At 42.1% G+C, this 21,818-nt stretch overlaps 2 protein-coding genes across 3 annotated transcripts; one reads left to right on the forward strand and one right to left on the reverse strand.

The window, feature by feature from the left end:
* Positions 1-6,042: 6,042 nt before the first annotated feature.
* LOC311139124 (guanylyl cyclase-activating protein 1-like) lies at positions 6,043-8,511 on the forward strand (the record flags this gene model as incomplete). Its single annotated transcript, XM_084174015.1, has 4 exons — positions 6,043-6,240; positions 7,938-8,087; positions 8,181-8,274; positions 8,384-8,511. The coding sequence occupies 4 exons, from the start codon at positions 6,043-6,045 to the stop codon at positions 8,509-8,511; spliced, it is 570 nt and encodes a 189-aa protein (XP_084030141.1).
* Positions 8,512-11,316: 2,805 nt separating this feature from the next.
* Positions 11,317-20,326, reverse strand: LOC311139457 (origin recognition complex subunit 5-like). 2 transcript variants are annotated; one of them, XM_084174335.1, is made up of 14 exons: positions 20,265-20,326; positions 19,837-20,013; positions 18,673-18,951; positions 18,126-18,200; positions 17,376-17,487; positions 16,778-16,908; positions 14,532-14,580; positions 14,237-14,327; positions 13,973-14,028; positions 13,481-13,593; positions 13,146-13,193; positions 12,905-13,015; positions 12,041-12,153; positions 11,317-11,729 (listed from the first exon to the last, which is right to left on the reverse strand). In XM_084174335.1, exons 2-14 carry the CDS (start codon positions 19,948-19,950, stop codon positions 11,684-11,686), a joined length of 1,338 nt encoding a protein of 445 aa, XP_084030461.1. In that variant the 5' UTR covers positions 19,951-20,013; positions 20,265-20,326; the 3' UTR covers positions 11,317-11,683. The 2 variants fall into 2 exon arrangements, with proteins under 2 accessions (XP_084030461.1, XP_084030460.1); XM_084174334.1 differs by having other exon boundaries at positions 20,237-20,325.
* Positions 20,327-21,818: the final 1,492 nt, after the last annotated feature.

The following is a 21,818-nucleotide window of genomic DNA, read 5'->3' on the forward strand; positions in this document are numbered from 1 at the left end:
GGACTCCTCCCCTTAACCTACACTGAGTGAAGTGGATTTAACAAGTGACATCAATTAGGGATCAATAGCTTTCACCTGGATTCAGTCTATGTCATGGAAAGAGCAGGTGTCCTTAATATTTTGTATACTCAGTGTATATCACAGGTGTCAAACTCATTCCACTGAGGGCCGAGTGTCTGCGGTTTTTCGCTCCTCCCTTGTACTCGATAGATGAATTAAGGTCACCAACTAGTAAGGAACTCCCCTCACCTGGTTGTTTAAGGCTCTATTGAAAGGAAAAACTAAAGACCTGCAGACACTCGGCCCGCCATGGGATGAGTTTGACACCCCTGGTCTAGATAAAGCCTTTAAAGATGGAATCCGCATTAGGGGAAACGGCACTACTGTTCGCCCCCCAGTTCCTGTGTTACGGAGGTGAGCAGCGTGTACATTTTTTTTTTGCAGTACACATTCTGCAGTTCTATCACACGTGCAATGATGTGCGAGGGGAAAACAAGTGTTTGCAGTAACTTTTGTTTTTGTATACTGAACAAAAATATAAACGCAACATGCAACAATTTTAATGTTACTGTTCATATAAGGAAATCAGGCAATTGAAATATATAAATTAGGCCCTAATCTATGGATTTCACCCCTGGGCAGGGGTGCAGCCATGGGTGGGCATAAGCCCACCCACTAGGGAGCCAGGCCCAGCCAATCAGAATGAGTTTTTCCTCACAAAAGGGCTTTATTACAGACAGAAATACTCAGTTTCATCAGCTGTCCGGGTGGCTGGTCTCAGACGATCTCGCAGGTGAAGAAGCCGGATGTGGAGGTCCTGGGCTGGCGTGGTTACACGTGGTCTGCGGTTGTGAGGCCGGTTGGATGTACTGCCAAATTCTCTAAGATTTGGCAGTACGTGTCCCCAGCACAAGGTGCACCTGTGTAATGATCATGCTATTTAATCAGCTTCTTGATATGCCACACCTCTCAGGTGGATGGGTTATCTTGGCAAAGGAGAAATGTTCACTAACAGGAATGTAAACAAATTTGAGCTAAATAAGCTTTTTATGCGAATGGAACAATTCTGGGATCTTTTATTTCAGCTCATAAAACATGGGACCAACACCGCACATGTTGGGTTTATATTTTTGTTCAGTATAGTAATATCCCAAACGGACATGAAAGTTTCACCATTAAGGATTCCAGATTTAAGAACCACTAAAGGAAACTGCTTCAGGATGGGATTTCTGTGAAAGCTACAGCATGTACTCTGTACTGTAGTCTAAGTAAGAAACGTATAACCAACAACGATGTGCCACAATGTTCTATCTGGGCCTAAGCAGTTGAAGTACTTTATTGTGCATTATGCTAAATCCACTGCTTGTCTGGTGTCAATGTTATTGTTGCGCTGTAATACAGATAGTTTATGCTTGCAGAAAGCATTGTGTTGTGGTCATGATTAACTTATTAATGAGCAATGACCTGGGCCTACTTGGTCTATGAATGTGAAGGAATCTCAATAAACCAAACTAAACATAACTGTGACGTTCTTTACAATTTCCTTCCCTTTCCAGTCAAATGCCACACACACATTTTCATGATTGATGTAGGCTTGCAAATAGGGGAGCTAACATAAAATGATTCCAGATTGTTAGAGAACTCTGTCACCCAAAGAGCTAGTCTCATGGGAACAACTGTGCACGGTTGATGCTGTTTTAAAGAGCTGTCTTCAATGAAAACATCATGGTCGTTTCCAGAAACAGTAGCATTTACTTGTCGTGACGTGACTTACTTTAATGTATGACTGTTATTTATCGAATCGCCTATGTTTAATTGTCACTCGATTAAATTAATCATGTAACAATTAACTCATTAGGAATTTGGGGCACCACGGAAGAAGTCGTTTAACGAGTTACCATCTCCCGAATTAAACTCTTAAAATATATATATATATATGTATGTTATACAGTGAGGGGAAAAAAGTATTTGATCCCCTGCTGATTTTGTACGTTTGTCCACTGACAAAGAAATGATCAGTCTATAATTTTAATGGTAGGTTTATTTGAACAGTGAGAGACAGAATAACAACAAAAAAATCCAGAAAAACGCATGTCAAAAATTGTATAAATTGATTTGCATTTTGAGGGAAATAAGTATTTGACCCCCTCTCAATCAGAAAGATTTCTGGCTCCCAGGTGTCTTTTATACAGGTAACGAGCTGAGATTAGGAGCATACTCTTAAAGGGAGTGCTCCTAATCTCAGCTTGTTACCTGTATAAAAGACTCCTGTCCACAGAAGCAATCAATCAATCAGATTCCAAACTCTCCACCATGGCCAAGACCAAAGAGCTCTCCAAGGATGTCAGGGACAAGATTGTAGACCTACACAAGGCTGGAATGGGCTACAAGACCATCTCCAAGCAGCTTGGTGAGAAGGTGACAACAGTTGGTGCAATTATTCGTAAATGGAAGAAACACAAAATAACTGTCAATCTCCCTCGGCCTGGGGCTCCATGCAAGATCTCACCTCGTGGAATTGCAATGATCATGAGAACGGTGAGGAATCAGCCCAGAACTACACAGGAGGATCTTGTCAATGATCTCAAGGCAGCTGGGACCATAGTCACCAAGAAAACAATTGGTAACACACTACGCCGTGAAGGACTGAAATCCTGCAGCGCCCACAAGGTCCCCCTGCTCAAGAAAGCACATATACATGCCTGTCTGAAGTTTGCCAATGAACATCTGAATGATTCAGAGGAGAACTGGGTGAAAGTGTTGTGGTCAGATGAGACCAAAATGGAGCTCTTTGGCATCAACTCAACTCGCCGTGTTTGGAGGAGGAGGAATGCTGCCTATGACCCCTAGAACACCATCCCCACCGTCAAACATGGAGGTGGAAACATTATGCTTTAGTGGTGTTTTTCTGCTAAGGGGACAGGACAACTTCACCGCATCAAAGGGACGATGGACGGGGCCATGTACCGTCAAATCATGGGTGAGAACCTCCTTCCCTCAGCCAGGGCATTGAAAATGGGTCGTGGATGGGTATTCCAGCATGACAATGACCCAAAATACACGGCCAAGGCAACAAAGGAGTGGCTCAAGAAGAAGCACATTAAGGTCCTGGAGTGGCATAGCCAGTCTCCAGACCTTAATTCCATAGAAAATCTGTGGAGGGAGCTGAAGGTTTGAGTTGCCAAACGTCAGCCTCGAAACCTTAATGACTTGGAGAAGATCTGCAAAGAGGAGTGGGACAAAATCCCTCCTGAGATGTGTGCAAACCTGGTGGCCAACTACAAGAAACGTCTGACCTCTGTGATTGCCAACAAGGCAACAACTAAGTCACGTTTTGCAGAGGAGTCAAATACTTATTTCCCTCATTAAAATGCAAATCAATTTATAACATTTCTGACATGCGTTTTTCTGGATTTTCTTGTTGTTATTCTGTCTCTCACTGTTCAAATAAACCTACCATTAAAATTATAGACTGATCATGTCTTTGTCAGTGGGCAAACATACAAAATCAGCAGGGGATCAAATACTTTTTTCCCCTCACTGTATATCGATAAGTCACTTATCAAATAATTACCTATTTTCAGTCTCCTTCTGAACGTCGCATAATCCTTGAACCTGCAAGAACCCTAACCTTATTGATGAATCAGCAATACACAACTTGGCTAATTTATTTACTAACTAAATAAAAACACAATACAATTACTAACGTAATACAATGAAAACAGGTCCCTAGTGGACTGGACTAACATTAGCATGAATGCTTGGGTAGTGGAGGGGTCAGAATGGAAGGGAGAGACAGAGATTCAAACTATCGTAGTTACTTTGGAAACTACGCTCACAGTAATCATAATACTTATGCACCCTAATAAATCGCTCATTCGGATTATAAATGCAACATGTATTTACATGTTGCTGTCCTCGATAGTTGCGTTGATGATTTGGGACTCTGGTTTGCCCACCAGAGCTCAATGTCCTTGGTAGAGTTTCTGGTCGTAGTGGTGGTTAGAATGGATACTACAGATGTACCTGCGGTTGTCTGAGAGGGATTGTCCTCTCCTCTCGTATCTTTAGTGAAAGTTCTCTAGACGACTATACATGCCAGCTGCAGACTGAAATTGTAAGGTCTAGTGCATTGTCTTCTTCGTGTAGAGGTTGAGAGTTTCAGAGTTTCTCCATTTCAAACGTGTGGACTAACGTCTCGCGTTTTCTGGTCTTTCCGGTCTTGTAGAAATTCAACCATTTTACAACGTTTAGCTCATGCTTCACGTCCGCTGGACTGTAGAGTTTCAACCATTTTAAGCCGTGGGGCTTCCTGGTCTGGTAGAAATTCAACCATTTGCAACGTTTGGCTCACGCTTCACGTCTGCTGGTCTGAGGTGAATTTCGTCACAAGGCTTTTTATGCACTCGGGGTAAAAGGGGCGTTCCCTCATGTTTGTGCTCATCTGGGCGTGGCCACTGACTGAGAACAAATCAATATGGAAAACAATAATCTCATCTAGAATGCTAAAATCACTTATCTTTTATTCTATCTATTATTATACTTAATCATTCGTTTTATACAACAATTAGATGCAAACCTCATAACTGGGAAGTGTACACCCCCAGAGATACCGTTATGTTGTTCCACCGTCTTTAATGACATCACAACATAGTAACGAATTTCACATGATTGTTCTTTAAGTCCCCACCAACCATTTCCCACATTCTTTTTAAGTAGGAATATTGTTTCATTATCCACTTTTGGATGTTGGAGTCTTGGCGGGAAGACTTCCTTTGTTAACAAAGGGGTCCTTTCTCCCAATACTTCATGGCAAGGAAGAGAAAGTCTGCACTGTATTTACGACCGGTCATAAAACTGGCCCCCAGGAAAGGGGGTGTTCAAACCTTTGCCTAGCCGGCATATTTGATCCTCAACCCATGAGGGCAAGTCATGACATACTTTACAATTGCTGATCCAGAGAAGCAATGCATCTGTTCATATGTATGACTAATGATGCTGCAGTGCATTTACAGTGGTGGAAAAAGTACTCAATTGTCATACTTGAGTAAAAGTGAAAGTAAATGCTATACATCAAATTCCTTATATTAAGAAAACCAGATGGCACACTCCAACACTCAGACATCATTTAGAAACAGTATTTGTTTAGTGAGTCTGCCAGATCAGAGACAGCAGGGATGGTTTATATTGATAGGTACATGAATTGGAGCATATTGCTGTCCTGCCTTAGCATTTGAAATGTAAGTTGTCAAAAATATAAATAGTACAGACAGCCCCAAAAAATTACTTAACGTTCCAATGCAGCAATTTCTATCTCAATATCAAATAATTTCTGGGTAACAATTAAGTACCGTACTGTGATTGTTTTCAATTGAAACTGTCAAAAAGGGGAAAAAATAGCTTTTTAGCAAAGAGCAATTTCTCAAGCAAGAATTTTGCTAGGACTGTCTGGGAGTTGTCTGAGTGGGGAGGGGAAAACTGAAAATTAGCTGTTGGCAGAGAGGTTTGGATTGGTCTATTAAATAATTAACCGCTTGGTGATATCAACAGGCAGGCCAAAACTCCATCAAACAGCTCTTACACTAAAAGGGCATTATCATTTTCACAATATTATTCCAACCTCAGTGTGGAAATATATATAAAACACAGGAAAATCACGTTTTTGACTGCACTGGGCTTTAAATAGTACTTATCAGTTTGGGAGGAGAATACCAAGGTGTTAGTCAGCGTCACTGTTCCATGGTTGGTGGACAGTCCTCCTTTCCTCCAATGAGACCTTAAGCCCTTTATCAGCTACTGCACCTGGGTTACAGCCAATTAGAGACAAGGAGAACACAACAGGGTGTGGCCCGTCCCGACCTGATACTAAAGCCCCTGGCCGGTGCCCACCTCTTCCCCAGGTCCCATCGTTGTGTGACTGTGAAGAGCGATATCGTCCGCTTCACAGTAGACCAATAGGGCTCTTAAGGCGACCGCCAACCCCCTCTTTCAACAATTCGATAGGCTCCAGCCATCACAACACAGTCAGTCGACTCTACAGACATGGGTAACTCTACAGGATCCACCGTGGAAGATCTCCAGGCCGTGGAGAAGCACCTCTGGTATAAGAAGTTCATGACAGAGTGTCCTTCGGGTCAGCTCACCCTGCATGAGTTCAAGCAGTTCTTTGGGCTCCGGGGACTGGATGCTGAGGCCAACGCCTACATCGAGCAGATGTTCCGCACGTTCGATATGAACAAGGTAAGACTTTTCTGCATTCATTGAACCGAGGCTGCTTGCAAAGGGGATGCTATAGGCTAAAATGGGCTTTACATTTATATGTGAAAGTAGGAATGCCTCAGGCACACTCAAAATGGGGAAGGGGACACCTTACCAACAGAGGTACGTATAAGGATATGATTGGCTGTATTGTAAATGTATGCACTAATTACAAGTGCACCTAAATTTATAGAAATGTCATAATGCCACTACTCGAATAAGACCTCTAGTTCTCAATTTTCCAAAAGCTAAAGTACATTTAAAAAAGTGAACCAGAAAGAATCTACAGTTAAACATAGGGAATACCTTGAATCCAAAGGTTTTTGTTTTGACTAGTCTTTCCGTTTGAAGAAGCTAATCGTCTCACAAGTACTAAGGCTCAATTTAGTAACACTGTCACCTTTGATTATAATAGGCTGGGATTGGATTCATATGCGATTTAGTATGAGGATTATTTTGAGACAAGTTGTCAATATCTCTGTGGTAGGAGTGCAGTCTGAGCTTACCTATTATTTCTCTCTTTAGAAAGACAGCACCAGGTTCTGGTATTCTCCAGTACATTCTGGTCCATTTCAGAATCAATGAAATGATTTCAGCATCAGAGACGGCTGATTCTAATTAGTGATAGCTTATGTAAAAGTTGAATGACGGAACATGGTAACAGTTGGTTACACTGATCAGAATATTGAGTGTTCACTTCAAATAAATTACTTGAATCTCCCTTTTATCACATTGAAGCCTAAGGAATGTCCAGATCTCAAGAGCTGTGTGGCAGAATAGACCTTTTGTCTTTTGAGTTTCCCATTTTTGTCAGTACCGAGTAGTTATGCTTGTACCTGGGGAGGTTGGAAACCATGGTGCTATTCCCTGGGGACAGAACTAAGTGACTGCTATTTTCTGATCTTAAGTACAGTGCAGTGGACAAGGCTGGTAATTATGTTATTATAAAATGGGTTGTTTGAATCCTGGATGCTGATTAGGAAGTGCAGTATGACAATCTTAGATTGTGCACTTTGGCTGCATTTAAACTAATTGGTATTTTTTGACCAATCACCTCAGATCTTTTTCAGAGCTGATCTGATTGGTCAAAGACCAATTAGTGAAAAAAAAGAGCCATAGTGAAGTGAGGGAGGGTGTCAGTGTAAAGCTGAGGGAAGTGCGACTCATTTGGGTTGACCCAGAGGTCACTAATGCAGCCAAGTAATTTTGTTTTGTAATATACAGATGTAGGATCTTAATTTGAGCCAGTTTTCTACAGCAGTAAAATAATCCTGCAGCAACAGGAAATGTGAATTATTATGCAGATTATAATTCATGGACATTTTTGTAGGGGTTGATACATTTTTCATATGGGAAAATCAAGTCTGACATTTTTAAGTGGAAATGACAAACTTCAGAAGCCTTTTTAAACCTCATACACTAAGGTTTTAAAATGTCCTACATTGCAGGAAAGTTAACCTGCAACATGGTGATCAAATTAAGAGCCTACATCTGTACGTCTTGCCACGGCCTTGGCACAGATCAGTGGGGCGATAATCCCACACCGATTATACATAGTTATCATCCCTGATAATGGATCTTCTAAGCAGAACATGATCACCTACATCTTTAGGAGATGACTGAGATAATCTGAGATGTTAAAAAGAGACATTCCAACTAAAACACTTAATTTTTTACAGGATGGCTACATAGACTTCTTGGAATATGTGGCTGCTCTGAGTCTGGTAATGCGGGGTAAAATGGAACATAAGCTCCGCTGGTACTTTAAGCTGTATGATGTGGACGGCAACGGGTGCATTGATCGAAGTGAGCTGCTAAACATCATAAAGGTATAGAGTCCAGTCCAGATAGGCAGTGCTGTGCAATGGAATCTGTATCACACAAAGGCATGCAGGCTAACTCACTCCTTTTCTCTTCTTCAGGCAATCCGTGCAATCAATGGGAATGAAAACCAGGAAGTTGATGCGGAGGAGTTCACCAACCGGGTGTTTGACAAGATAGACGTCAACGGAGATGGCGAGTGTCCACTTCTTTTTTGTCACAGACTTGTAGGGTTGCGAGTTCTGTCCCTTTCCATTTCAGGTAAACAACCTCTTGACCTTGTCTTCTCCCTTCTACCCATCAGGGGAGCTGTCTTTGGAGGAGTTTGTGGCAGGGGCTCACACTGACGAAGACTTCATGGAAGTGATGATGAAGACCTTGGATCTCACCCACATAGTCGCCATGATCCACAACCGGAGGCACAGTGTTTAGAGTCTGCCCTCAGACGCCTCCATCTCCACTCTCGATTGTAATACACTGCCGAAGGGTCACATAGGAGCTGAGGCATGAGCCCTCTCAAAAGATCTAGCCCAGATTTTTATGAAGACAATCTTTATCTTAGCAATGCTGAAGGGCCATGCTTTGAATGCATTCTTTGTTATCGTACTTCACAAGGAGGTTGAATGACGATGAAAAATGCCCTTTGCCTGCATACAAATGACTCAGTCAACCATCGCTGGCTGGTTATTGACCTTGTGCATGATCTAAATCTCTGAGAGGTCTACATGATGAGAGAGATCATCTCTCACACCGTCAGCTGAACCTGTGACCCAACTAGGTCATAACATAAGGAGGGTGGAGGATAAAGAGGAGGGTGGAGGGAGTGGTGACTACCCAGGGTGTTGACTACCCATTATAACCCATGCATTCCTGACCAAAAAATAAATAAAAAATTTAATCCCTCATCCACCTCAGACAGATTCCTGTAGGGAAATTATCCTTTCCAAACCACATCGATAATGACGTCTCAATTTATCTTTTAGACCAACCTCAGTTATTCAGCTGAGTGGTTCCTCTCTATGACTGTGTTCCCGGGTTCTATTGGAGGAAGTTATAATTCACCTACTTTCCTCCCAGTACAGTCAGTTGTCACCTCAAATATAACTAGAACCCAAGTTTATTCTGTGCCATGACTAAACGGTCCAGTTCCTCAGGAAACAGGTACTTCCACAAGTTAGGGATCTCAATAATTGTATAACACTTATGTCACAAAATGCACTTATAAAAAAATATAAGACCAGCATGTTTTTACATTGCACTGGCCCCAGTTGTTAGGAGATTAAAGTTAGCATTTTCAGGTCTTCATTAATTTGAAGGAATATCTTAACACAACTACATTCTAATGTTTTCCCTACAAGACAGTAAAGTGTAAAAAATAAATTGTGCAAATTTGTTTCTGTGTTTCTGTGAGTGTGTGAGACATTATGCATGAATGATCAATGCTCTCGCCTAGTGGGCATTAGAATGACCTTTATATAGACCCGTAGCCCACTAACCTCATGCCTTCTGTAGAAAGAAACATTTTACCAAAGAATTGCTCTAGTTTATAATTGTAAAATAAAGATTGAAATCAACATTGTATTTTCATCACGCTCCACAGCTTTAATTGCTCGCTATTGTTTTAGAAATCAAAATGCCTAACAGACATTACAGTCTCTGTGGCGTAATGAGGGAGACAGGGAGGTGAGTCACAAGCCAGACTGTGCCAATGTGGTTGCCACGACAACCATGCACCATTTCCTTGGTAACACGCATGCATAACGCACTACAAAAAGGTTACGCAGCACTTACATGGATCTGAATGAATCTGGAAGGCAGGACACAGACCATGGCAGTCTGACAGTCAGCAGCATGTTTAAAAACCACATGAACATTATGTCAAATATAAATAAATATGCCGGCTGATACATAGATTACACCCAAACCAAATAAAAAGGAGTAGAGTTCACAGTCAGTCAGTGTGAGGACCTAAAACCACCAAAAATCCCCTTGTGGATCTGACTGTACCGGCTTTACCTCTGCAGACAGTCAGGACAGACTGCATTGTGCTGCGCTGGTTGATCCACTGCTCACAGGATGAGTGTTTCCATCTGGATAAAGGCCTTTAAATCATCTCTAAAACATAGCCGCAGCCTGCAGGCACATCCCAAGAGGAGGCCATTGTCATCAGTTAGGGGATTCACTGGGGCAGGAATGGCTAGTGACAAAAAACAAGTACCCAGGAATATGGCACCTGTTAACCCAGAAAGCATTAATAATCTACCACTGCAGCCCATAACACACCACTTACCAAATCAATGCACCACTGTTATCAGGGAGGAAGTCAACCATCATGAAGAGGTGATCATTTTACATTTTACTAATTTAGCAGACACTCTTATCCAGTGCGACATACAGTAGTAAGTGCATACATTTTCATAAAAAAATGTCATACCCCCGTGGGAATCGAACCCACAACCCTGGCGTTGCAAGCGCCATGCTCTACTAACTGAGATACACGGGACCAATGAGCCACTAGTGGACTGCTACTGCCTAGTGCCTTAGCTCAGATCCCTCCCACATATAGCTTAAAGGGAATCTGGGAGACTACCTAGTACATGGGGCTTTGACCTTTATGGAATTTTGGGTAACGAGTCGTTGTCATGGAAACGGCCATGGTTATTGTCAGTCATTTTTGTTGAAAAATGTTTTGCGCTTGTATTGTATTATAATGAATCTTTGAAAATAGCCATGACATACCTAATGAATACAACACAGCTTTGGTGACAACCGCGTCTCAAAAATGAACATTGGAACATTTGGAAAATAAGTTACTACTCTCGACCATGCTGTTCTGCTCGTAAAACAATGACCAACTTTACCCTCATGGGTAAACTTTCCTATATCTACTTGTAAATAAAGTGGAATACCCCCCCCCTCCTCCTAAAATGAAGGTTTTAAGAAGATTATTATTATTTTTTTCACGGTTATTGTCCATAATTGTCAGTTACACAATTATTGTGACAATCTTATTTCATACTATCAGCACAGCCATTTACGCCAACAGAGCAATTAATGGGACAATTTGACTTCATGGGAACGCAACATCTAGAATCAAAGAGAAGAAAGGCTAGACATATTATATTATATACCCTACATGTTGTACCTTAAAAGAAGTCTTCGATGAGTCCTTAATTCTACCAGGTTCATATTGTGCGTTGCTGTAGATGTCAGACTATGGAGAGAACACAATCCTGTCACAATTATGAAACCTTTGTTAACAGGTACATTTTATTTTGAATTATTGAAAAATAATATTGAAGGCTCCTGTCAATCCAGTAAAGTATGAATGTTCTCTATTGTTTGTACACCACAATCCAACAGGTGTAGGTAGGGAATCAATAGGCACATTCACAATGCTGCAGATGCTGGTGTCTGACAGTGGTTCCAGTCAGCCACCAGGGAGCAGTAAAGCATAGGCCTAATGATTCCATAGTCCTCTGGTCCTGCAGTCACACAGTGAGACGTCCTAACAACCGAGGCATCTCCCACCTTTCTGCTCATGTTTGTCCAATGTCCACCAGTACAGAGTCCAGCTGAATTCCTCTCCCTTATACCACCATGCTCACAGGAAGTCATACAGGTACTTTACCATGTCAAAACTCACAGTCCTTGAAAATCAGAGAATGGGGTCACAACAGTTAGCAAAAAGACCCAATCTGATATTTCAAAATATAAATGTCTAGCAGTAAAACAGATCTGTGGTGAACACACCAAGGCAGGGCTCTCCAACCCTGTTCCTGGAGAGCTACCCTCCTGTAGGTTCACTCCAACCCTAATCTAGCACACCAAATTCGAATAATTAGCTGGTTGATGAACTGAAAGAGGTTCAACTGGGGTTGGAGCGAACACCTACAGGAGGGTCGCTCTCCAGGAACAGGGTTGGAGAGCCCTGCACTATAGACAACAGTAACATAGACACCTGGAGATGGCGAGGACGAAGTCCAGAGAGACAGCACATTTGTACTTGGGCGCATCCAGCTGGTCATCGTGGCCCACCTGATTCAACAGCTGAAGGGTCACCAGAGAGGAGATCTAAGGGGGGGTGATGAGGGCTTGTCATCAACCATGTTTCATTTGGCTTTACACAAATAGAGAATTCAGACTGGAGATCAAATCATTTTAAAATCACTTCACATTGCCCCCGTACCACTACATAAATTCAAGAGCAGTTCAGGGGTTGAAATAATCTAGCCAAGGGGACATCTGGTAAATTAGAACCATAATCCAGTATTATCCAATCATACACTAATTCTGCCATCACCACATGACTGTTCTAGGAGTTCCACTACATAACTTCGCTACATCATTTTCCATGATCCCAGTTCAGAGTCAGAGCTGATTGAGGACCTTTTTTACTGAAGAATGTGTTTGTTTTATACTGAACAAAAATATAAACACAACATGTAAAGTGTTGGTCCCATGTTTCATGAGCTGAAATAAAGGATCCCAGAAATGTTCCATACATTTTTCCAGCTCCCCCGTGGCTGCGCCCCTTCCTAGTCATGTGAGATCCATAGATTAGGGCCTAATGAATATATTTACATTGATTGATTTCCTTATATGATCTGTAACTCAACTAAATCTTTGAATGTTGCATTTATATTTTTGTTCAGTATATATGATTGCGTTGTACTTTTCGTGTATTGATGTGTATGTTTGATAAAGGCTTCATCTGTAAGAGACCTTGTTCTCAGCATGACTCCCTGTCAAAATAAAAGTTAAATAAAACATTCTAAATGATCCCTTGGATGACCCTGCAGAAAGCCTGAGTGTTTCAGCTGACCTGACAGAAAACACTGGCGGTGGGGGCCACTCTGCTGTCCACCACACTGTAGAAGATGGCCAGGAGACGGTCCAGGGGGAACGGCTTGGGCCCCAGCAGGTGATTACTGGTCTGAAGGGGAGGGAGGGAGGGAGGGAGGGAGGGAGGGAGGGAGGGAGGGAGGGAGGTGGATTCACAAGGTAGAACATCTCATTGACTAAACCTAAATAATAGTACTGCAGCTTTAGCTAAAGAGAATCACCTTTTCATGTTTCTTCAAAAAGTTGGTCTTTTTTATTTTGCCATGGTGCTGTTGGGGCAAGAGAGAGCGGGAATTAAAAAGAATGCAAACAATTACATTAATATAACCTACAATCCATCTGCAATATTAAAGCTGATCTGCCCCCTCCCCCCAAAATCCTTTAAAAAATCACTAGAAATATGAGTAGCCAAAGTAGCAGGCTAATAGAGTTGCTGAATAGCAGGTGGCATTGATGTTTAACAACTCCCTCCTATTTCAATGATGACTTGACAATCATGTGTCTAGCTTTTGAAATGGTGAATGAGGTTCAGGTGCTGAATGGAGAGAACAGGTACCTTGAGGAAGAAGCGTTTGTCAGTGCGAGCAGGGTTGTAGGAGGCCAGGTATGCAGCTATCAGCAGGAACTTGGAGTAGTAAGGCAGCTCCACATGGGCATGAGCAGACAGACCTGAGAAAGGCAGAGGAAGCTCTCAATGTCATTACCGTGAGAAATATGTACAACAGCATCATCTACAGATGGCATGTGGATAGGAGAAGAGAGAAACATCTGCTGTTGTTTCCACTGTCTGGGTATCTAGTACCAATGAGCCTGGAGTAGACCCTCCATTCAGTTTAGAGGGTCCACTCCCCTGAACTCCCTCTCAGGCTGGGGACAAGCAGCAACACAAAGCCGGCGATAGCTGGGGTCTGGGCGTGTGTGAAGTGGTCCTGGTCACTAGATTCTAACTAGGTTATTTCCACCGGTCTTGTTCCCAGTGCATATGCATCTGTGTGTCTTTGTATCTGTGTGTATCTGTGTGCATGTGTCCACGCGTCTCCTTGCCTACCTCTCACGGCCCCTGCCTCCTCCTCCTCCATCTGCAGCTGTTGCTCCCACTGCACACTGAGCAGAACAGAGACGTGACAAAGTCAGGGGACACTGTTACAGAGCCAGCAGCACTGAGCCAGTGTTGTGTAGTTGTGTAGTAAAGACAGGCAAACGTCATTAAGGCTGTCTGTCGTCAAAGTCCATGAGAGAATGAGGTCGGTCACAGAAGCTAAATCAATGGGACTCGATCATCTCTGGTTGAGGCAGATGTACACAGACAGACCTGGACACCTCTCGCAGGTACACCGTCTGCATGGCCTTCTTCAGGTGAGGCTCGATGTTCCTCCACAGCTTGTGAGTGTCACCCTCTTTCACTGAAGGCAGAGGAATTGAAGAGTGGAATTAGAACATTGATCATCTGAGACACAAGCTAAAGAGAGGATAACATGAAAGGAATCCCTCATCAAATGAAAGTACAGAGAGCGAGAGAGAGAGAGAGAGAGAGACTAAGGGAGAGAAGACAGCAAAGTAATTGAAATATTGATGTAGTTACTGTTCTAGAAATATGAATATATTACCTTTGCCTTGCTCCAAAGGTTCAACAAATTTAGAGAAATTGAGGGCAGCCTGTTTGAAAAGAGAATTAAATATATGAAAGGACAACAAGTACAGACTATGACAATGTAAACAAAAATGTATGCACGCATGACTGTAAGTCGCTTTGGATAAAAGCGTCTGCTAAATGGCATATTATTATTATTATTATTATTACAATTCTGCATATCAAACAAAACCACAATCCTTAGAAGTAGTAACTCAACTGGACTAAATAAAATAGTGATGGATAGCCTGGAAACAAACTCATGCTGAATCCTCAAAGGGCTGCATGGTGAGTGTGTGTGTGTGTAAGATGTCAGAGCAAACTGTTGCCTAATCTGAAATTAACCCCTTGCACCAACCTATTGACACTTCTTTAAGCCCCAGCATACAGTCGTGGTCAAAAGTTTTGAGAATGACACAAATATAAGTTTTCACAAAGTCTGCTGCCTCAGTTTTTATGATGGCAATTTGCATATACTCCAGAATGTTATGAAGAGTGATCAGATGAATTGCAATTAATTGCAAAGTCCCTCTTTGCCATGAAAATGAACTTAATCCCCAAAAAACATTTCCACTGCATTTCAGCCCTGCTACAAAAGGACCAGCTGACATCATGTCAGTGATTCTCTCGTTAACACAGGTGAGAGTGTTGATGAGGACATGGCTGGAGATCACTCTGTCATGCTGATTGAGTTAGAATAACAGACTGGAAGCTTTAAAAGGAGGGTGGTGTTTGAAATCATTGTTCTTCCTCTGTTAACCATGGTTACCTGCAAGGAAACACGTGCCGTCATCATTTCTTTGCACAAAAAGGGCTTCACAGGCAAGGATATTGCTGCTAGTAAGATTGCACCTAAATCAACCATTTATCAGATCATCAAGAACTTCAAGGAGAGAGGTTCAATTGTTGTGAAGAAGGCTTCAGGGCGCCCAAGAAAGTCCAGCAAGTGCCAGGACCGTCTCCTAAAGTTGATTCAGCTGCGGGATCGGGGCACCACCAGTGCAGAGCTTGCTCAGGAATGGCAGCAGACAGGTGTGAGTGCATCTGCACGCACAGTGAGGCGAAGACTTTTGGAGGATGGCCTGGTGTCAAGAAGGGCAGCAAAGAAGCCACTTCTCTCCAGGAAAATCATTGGGGACAGACTGATATTCTGCAAAAGGTACAGGGATTGGACTGCTGAGGACTGGGGTAAAGTCATTTTCTCTGATGAATCCCCTTTCCGATTGTTTGGGGCATCCGGAAACAAGCTTGTCCGGAGAAGACAAGGTGAGCGCTACCATCAGTCCTGTGTCATGCCAACAGTAAAGCATCCTGAGACCATTCATGTGTGGGGTTGCTTCTCAGCCAAGGAAATGGGCTCACTCACAATTTTGCCTAAGAACACAGCCATGAATAAAGAATGGTACCAACACATCCTCCGAGAGCAACTTCTCCCAACCATCCAAGAACAGTTTGGTGACGAACAATGCCTTTTCCAGCTAGATGGAGTACCTTGCCATAAGGCAAAAGTGATAACTAAGTGGCTCGGGGAACAAAACATTGACATTTTGGGTCCGTGGCCAGGAAACTCCCCAGACCTTAATCCCATTGAGAACTTGTGGTCAATCCTCAAGAGGCGGGTGGACAAACAAAAACCCACAAATTCTGACAAACTCCAAGCATTGATTATGCAAAAATGGGCTGCCATCAGTCAGGATGTGGCCCAGAAGTTAATTGACAGCATGCTAGGGCGGATTGCAGAGGTCTTGAAAAAGACACTGCAAATATTGACTCTTTGCATAAACGTAATGTAATTGTCAATAAAAGCCTTTGACACTTATGGAATGCTTGTAATTATACTTCAGTATACCATAGTAACATCTGACAAAATTATCTAAAAACACTGAAGCAGCAAACTTTGTGAAGACCAATACTTGTGTCATTCTCAAAACGTTTGACCACGACTGTACATCTGAAAGGACTGGATAAGTGTGTAAGACATTAATTTTTTTCAGACTTACAAGGGGGTATCAAGACACATCTAGAGATGCAAGGGCTAGTTCTTTTTCTGGGCTGTCTGAGTGTGTTATGACGGAGTGTGTTATGACGGAGTGTGTTATGACGGAGTGTGTTAACAGCTATGAGAGAGTTGAGAGTTACTGAGTTACTGAGTGTGGTCTGAATGTGTGAGAGTTCAGTGTTACTATAAGTGTGCCTGACTACTTATGAGTGTGTGTAACTGACCAGGTGTCTGAGCTCTCGGAGGTCCCTGCAGACAGAGTAGAAGACTCCCAGTAGGATGTTGATGAAGGCAGAGTAGAGCTCTGGGGAGTAGGATGGGTGGCTGTCCTCAGACAGGATCTGCTGCAGCTCACCTGCACAGGGACAACACACGCAGTCATCACCTGCCTCAAATGAAGTCATACACAAAGACTCCCTCACACTTGACTGTAGTCATTTTATGTACAGGAACTCAGACATTCTTTCAAACATTGATCACACTGTATCCCTAAGTGTTCATTTTCTCGACGTTCTCTCACGGATGCCTTTGTTTGCTGTGTTCTGCCACAGTCACTGCTCAAAACCACAGGTACAAAGAGTTCTCACACTAATCACAGGAGGTTGGTGGCACCTTAATTAAAGAGAATGACTGGAGCAGAATCAGTGGAATGGTATCAAATAGATCAAACACATGGTTTCCAGGTGTTTGCTGCCATTCCATTTGCTCCGTTCTGGCCATTATTATGAGCCATTCTCCTCTCAGCAGCCTCCACTGACACTAATCCATCTGTACCTAATTCAATGCTGAGGGCCATAGATGCTTGTCTGTTGACAGCTGTACCTTTACTGTAATCAGGGAAGTGGAGCAGCAGTGGTTCAAAGCAGCCAGTGTTGGGTCGGAACTTATCCCACACTATCTCACTGAGCAGGATCACCGTCACATTGTCCTTAACCTGCCAGAGAAACAGTGTATCAGTTACGTAGAGGTACAGGATCAGATCACAGATCAGTTATTTGGCATCACATTGTGGATTCACAAAGAATACAACTATGTTAGTATTCAACATTTGGTATTCAACTACACCTTTACAGTACCACTACAATATCAATGCAAGGGGATGTGTTTTCCTCCTTCAAACCTGAGTAAACTAAAGAGGGAGGACAGTTATGTAGACTGCTTTTCAAGTGCATTCTCCCAACACTACACATTACTGCTTCTAATTATCATCTCAAAAGCTGCATCTGTCACTGTGACCGCACTAGCTGTGTGCCACTCACAAGGCTGTTTAAAACACTTCTACCAAGATAAAGACAGGCGGCATTCAGCCTTAAAAACTAAATGAAAACTAAACATTCTGGTCGTCTATCCGCACTTTTGAGGTTCAGAATTAATATGCAAAGAATGATTATCAAGAATGTCATTCTTCCTCATCTCTGCCTTTCAAATAACTTTTACGAGTGCATCCTTGGAACATTAAATTCAAGGTTATCTATCAAAAAGGGACCCTTCTGCGCTAGTTCACCATCCATTACTCATGGTCTGTCTGCAACTTAATGAAATAGTATGCTCAAGAGGTGACATGACTCTTACCAGTTCCTGAAGGCGCAAGAAGGCAGGGAGGAGATTGGCTGCCATATCTCTAAGGAGCTCAGCCCGGTCCAGCACCTACCCAGATACACACAGCAGAGGTCACTGTAACTGTTTCTTAAGACATATTATAAACTGGATGGTTCGAGCCCTGAATGCTGATTGGCTGAAAGCTGTGATATATATATATATACACCACAGGTATGACAGAACATGTATTTTTACTGCTCTAATTACCTTGGTAACCAGTTTATAATAGCAATAAGGCACCTCAGGGGTTTGTGGTACATGGCCAATATACCACGGCTTAGGGCTGCATTCAGGCACTCCGCGTTGCGTCGTGCTTAAGAACAGCCCTTAGCTGTGGTATATTGGCCATATACCACACCTCCTCGGGACTTATTGCTTAAATATACTACAAATTATGCTGTATAACAATTCATGTTATACTTATTCGGAAAGAGAATCTGCATTGTAACTGAGGATGCAATGTTTTAAAGAAGTGGATTATCAAGCAGGAATATTACAGGTGAGGATGATTTTTACTCACAATGTATCGTGTCTGCTTGGCTGGGGCCTGGACACACAGTTGTTTGTAGACTCGTACGAAGTCTGACAGGGAGGGACTGCGGGACAGTAGGGAGACAGAGTCGGAGCCAAAGAGGGAGAGCAGAACCTGCTCAAACAACAGTCCTACAGAGACACATTCCACACAGCTCACTGTGGCATAGGGAAGCTCCAGTTCCTTCAGCAAGGTATGTATCACATGGCTTTTTCCTGTGGCACGATGACCATAGATGAAAATGGAAGGGTAGCTGCATTGCTCTGGCTGTAGGCACAAAATGAATACCATTTATTAAAGTCCCAAAACAAACAGTGATTCACATATTTGGGCTAGAAAACATTGAAAAAGTATTATGTAATACAGTGGCGGTCGATGCTGTTTAAGATGAGGGAGGATGCTAAAAATAGTTTATGAGCATGCCGTTATTTCTATTACAGCATATTGGATGACTGTCATTCATATTCCATTCACCCAGTTCAATGTAACATCGATAGGTTTAAGCTACTACATGATACTTGAATTTTCCCTATACCCATCATGAGGTTTGAGGTAATTTGAGGTGACAGACAGTGACACGTGGACAGACAGTGATACATTCAATACCGCCTTGCACACTCTTGCCTGCATCTAGCTGATCTAGGGTGTAATCATTAGTCCAACAGTTGCAAACGAGAGTTTCTATTGGACAAATGCAGGTATGTTCATCCCTGTTTCGTTCCGTTTAGGAAACGTTTTTCTACAGAATCGTCAGAATGAATACACCCCTGATCACACGTAAACACAGTTCACTTTCATAGCAGCCAAGTTGTATTCCTTCTCGCATCTACAAGGTCTCCTCCTCTCACCTTTTCCCTTCGCTTGTGGACTTCAATGAACAACACATCAGCTGTATGTGACCAGGCGGAAAAAAAAACGTTCCAAGCCAAACCATGTCATAACCTCTACACACAGCCTACATCGTTGTCACCATATGAGCTAAAGTAACGTCATACATACTCAACATATCTAATAGAACTAACACATTAGTAAACCCCCTACAATCATGCAGTACAGTGTACAGTCAGTAAGCAGTACACTGTTTGCAGAATGAAGATTGTCAAACATTCTATTAGGCGCTTGATGTTACAATGTTTCAAATCAGACACAGACCTCTCCCATCAACGCCAGTAACATGCTAGCCTGGACTTCTCTGCAAGGCAACCTCTCCGTCACGCGCTGCAACTTTTCTTCCTCATACCCTGGGTGGTGAAGTTGTGCTGGCATTGTTTAGGCTACTTTTAGACACACACCGAACCGTAAAGTGTGTGACTTACAAAGTAGTTTGGCCTATAATAGAGATAAAGAGACAGTTACAGAACAAGATAACTCTTTACAAACTAGCAGTGCATTGTGCAAGCTGTCTGTCTTGAACACTTTTGCTTCCCTTCCTCTGCAGCAGTGCTAACTAGCTAGCTGGCTCAACTGACAACAACAGTGTGGAAACTCACGGGTAATGTTTAGTTGTTGAAAGTTCACATGTTGTTACTGTAAGCATACTGAATAATGTTACCTGGTTCGAGTTAATGCAGTGAAATTACCCATATCCAACATCCCGTAAACATGCGTAGAGTTTCCCGCGTCTCCAAATGCAACGTCATAAGTTCCTGTCTCTTTACAAGCCAATCACCGCCAGGTTAAAGCAGTTGACTCTGGGAGTTGTAGTTGTCTATTTACAACGCAACGCCACTATATCACCAAACGCCATCACCCCCATATGCACTGTTTTGGATGTATGAAAGCGAGTGAATTAATTGAGGACATTTCGTTTCATTTCATTGCAAAAATGTTGCCCTAGATACAGGCCTAGACAGGCCTACAGCCTTGAAAACTGATCAAAATAAACTTTCAAAAAGCATCATATTTTCCATCTGCCCAGTAGGCTATTCATATAATTATATATTTATTGTGTCCCTTTCGGGAAATGTGTGTTGAGCAATAATAATAATAATAATAATATGCCATTTAGCAGACGCTTTTATCCAAAGCGACTTACAGTCATGCGTGCATACATTAAGAGTTATTTGTTTAATTGTATGATACTGGTGACAAACGATTTCTCGACTCTGGCGGTTTTGTGTACATGGGATCTGTATAGGGTTGCAAAGGCAATCTTTCGAAGTTTACCAGTAAACTACCAGAATTTTGGTAACTTTCAAGGTTCTTTTGGAATTTTATGAGATAATGTCTAGTGGCCTTTTTGGGTACTTCAGATTATCACAGGTGTCTAATTATCTCTGGCCCTCTGTGTGGCCTTATCACATGTAAAATATATAAAATAATCAAATAAGATGATTTTAACATAACAAAATAGAATGACAAAGCTGTAAAACATTATCCTTAATATAAACCATCAACTTACTGAATACCATTGGTGTTTAATATGAGGGTTTTAGCATGAAATATCCTTTATATTTTTTTACACATTTATTTGACTATGTGAGTATGTCTTTGTTGTAAATGTTTTAGCATATGGTCTATGTTAAACATATGGTCTATCCACTAGAAACCCCACAATATGGACAAATATATAAAAAAAGGAATACTATATATTCAAGTATAGGCCTAAATTACAAAAGTTAACATAGATTGCCATAGAGTTACTGTTAATTACCCAAATAACTGAACATTTCGGTAACATTGGTAAATTACCGGTAGCTTTGCAACCCTATAGATCTGTATCGGTGGACTGATGAGAAAAGCTGGTAGGCTACTCCTGGCTAAGTGAGGTCAGTGGCAATCATTATTCTCGCCCGCGCCACTCTCTCCAAGGACAATGCTTCCATGTTAACCAAAAACGACCAGTGATTTTACTTGCCAGCTTTACTATTTTGTGTAGTTGGTTTTTGTTTGAGCTGGATAGTTCATTGTACCATGGTACCTGCAGGCTTGGAAACAGAATGTGAGAACACTGAATTAAGGATATATAGAATATGGTAAGTTTTTTATTGACAGGAATTTTTTTACCTGATATTTCTCCTTATGAAACACTTTTTGGTAGATCGCCATGTAGACAATCAAAATCAGTCTACCCCTACTCAAGTTATTTATTTCAATTAACTAAGGTCTTATCTACATTTTTATGATGAAACAAG

This window comes from Coregonus lavaretus (genome assembly GCF_964263955.1).
Source record: "Coregonus lavaretus genome assembly, chromosome: 13".
Classification (NCBI taxonomy): Eukaryota; Metazoa; Chordata; class Actinopteri; order Salmoniformes; family Salmonidae; genus Coregonus; species Coregonus lavaretus.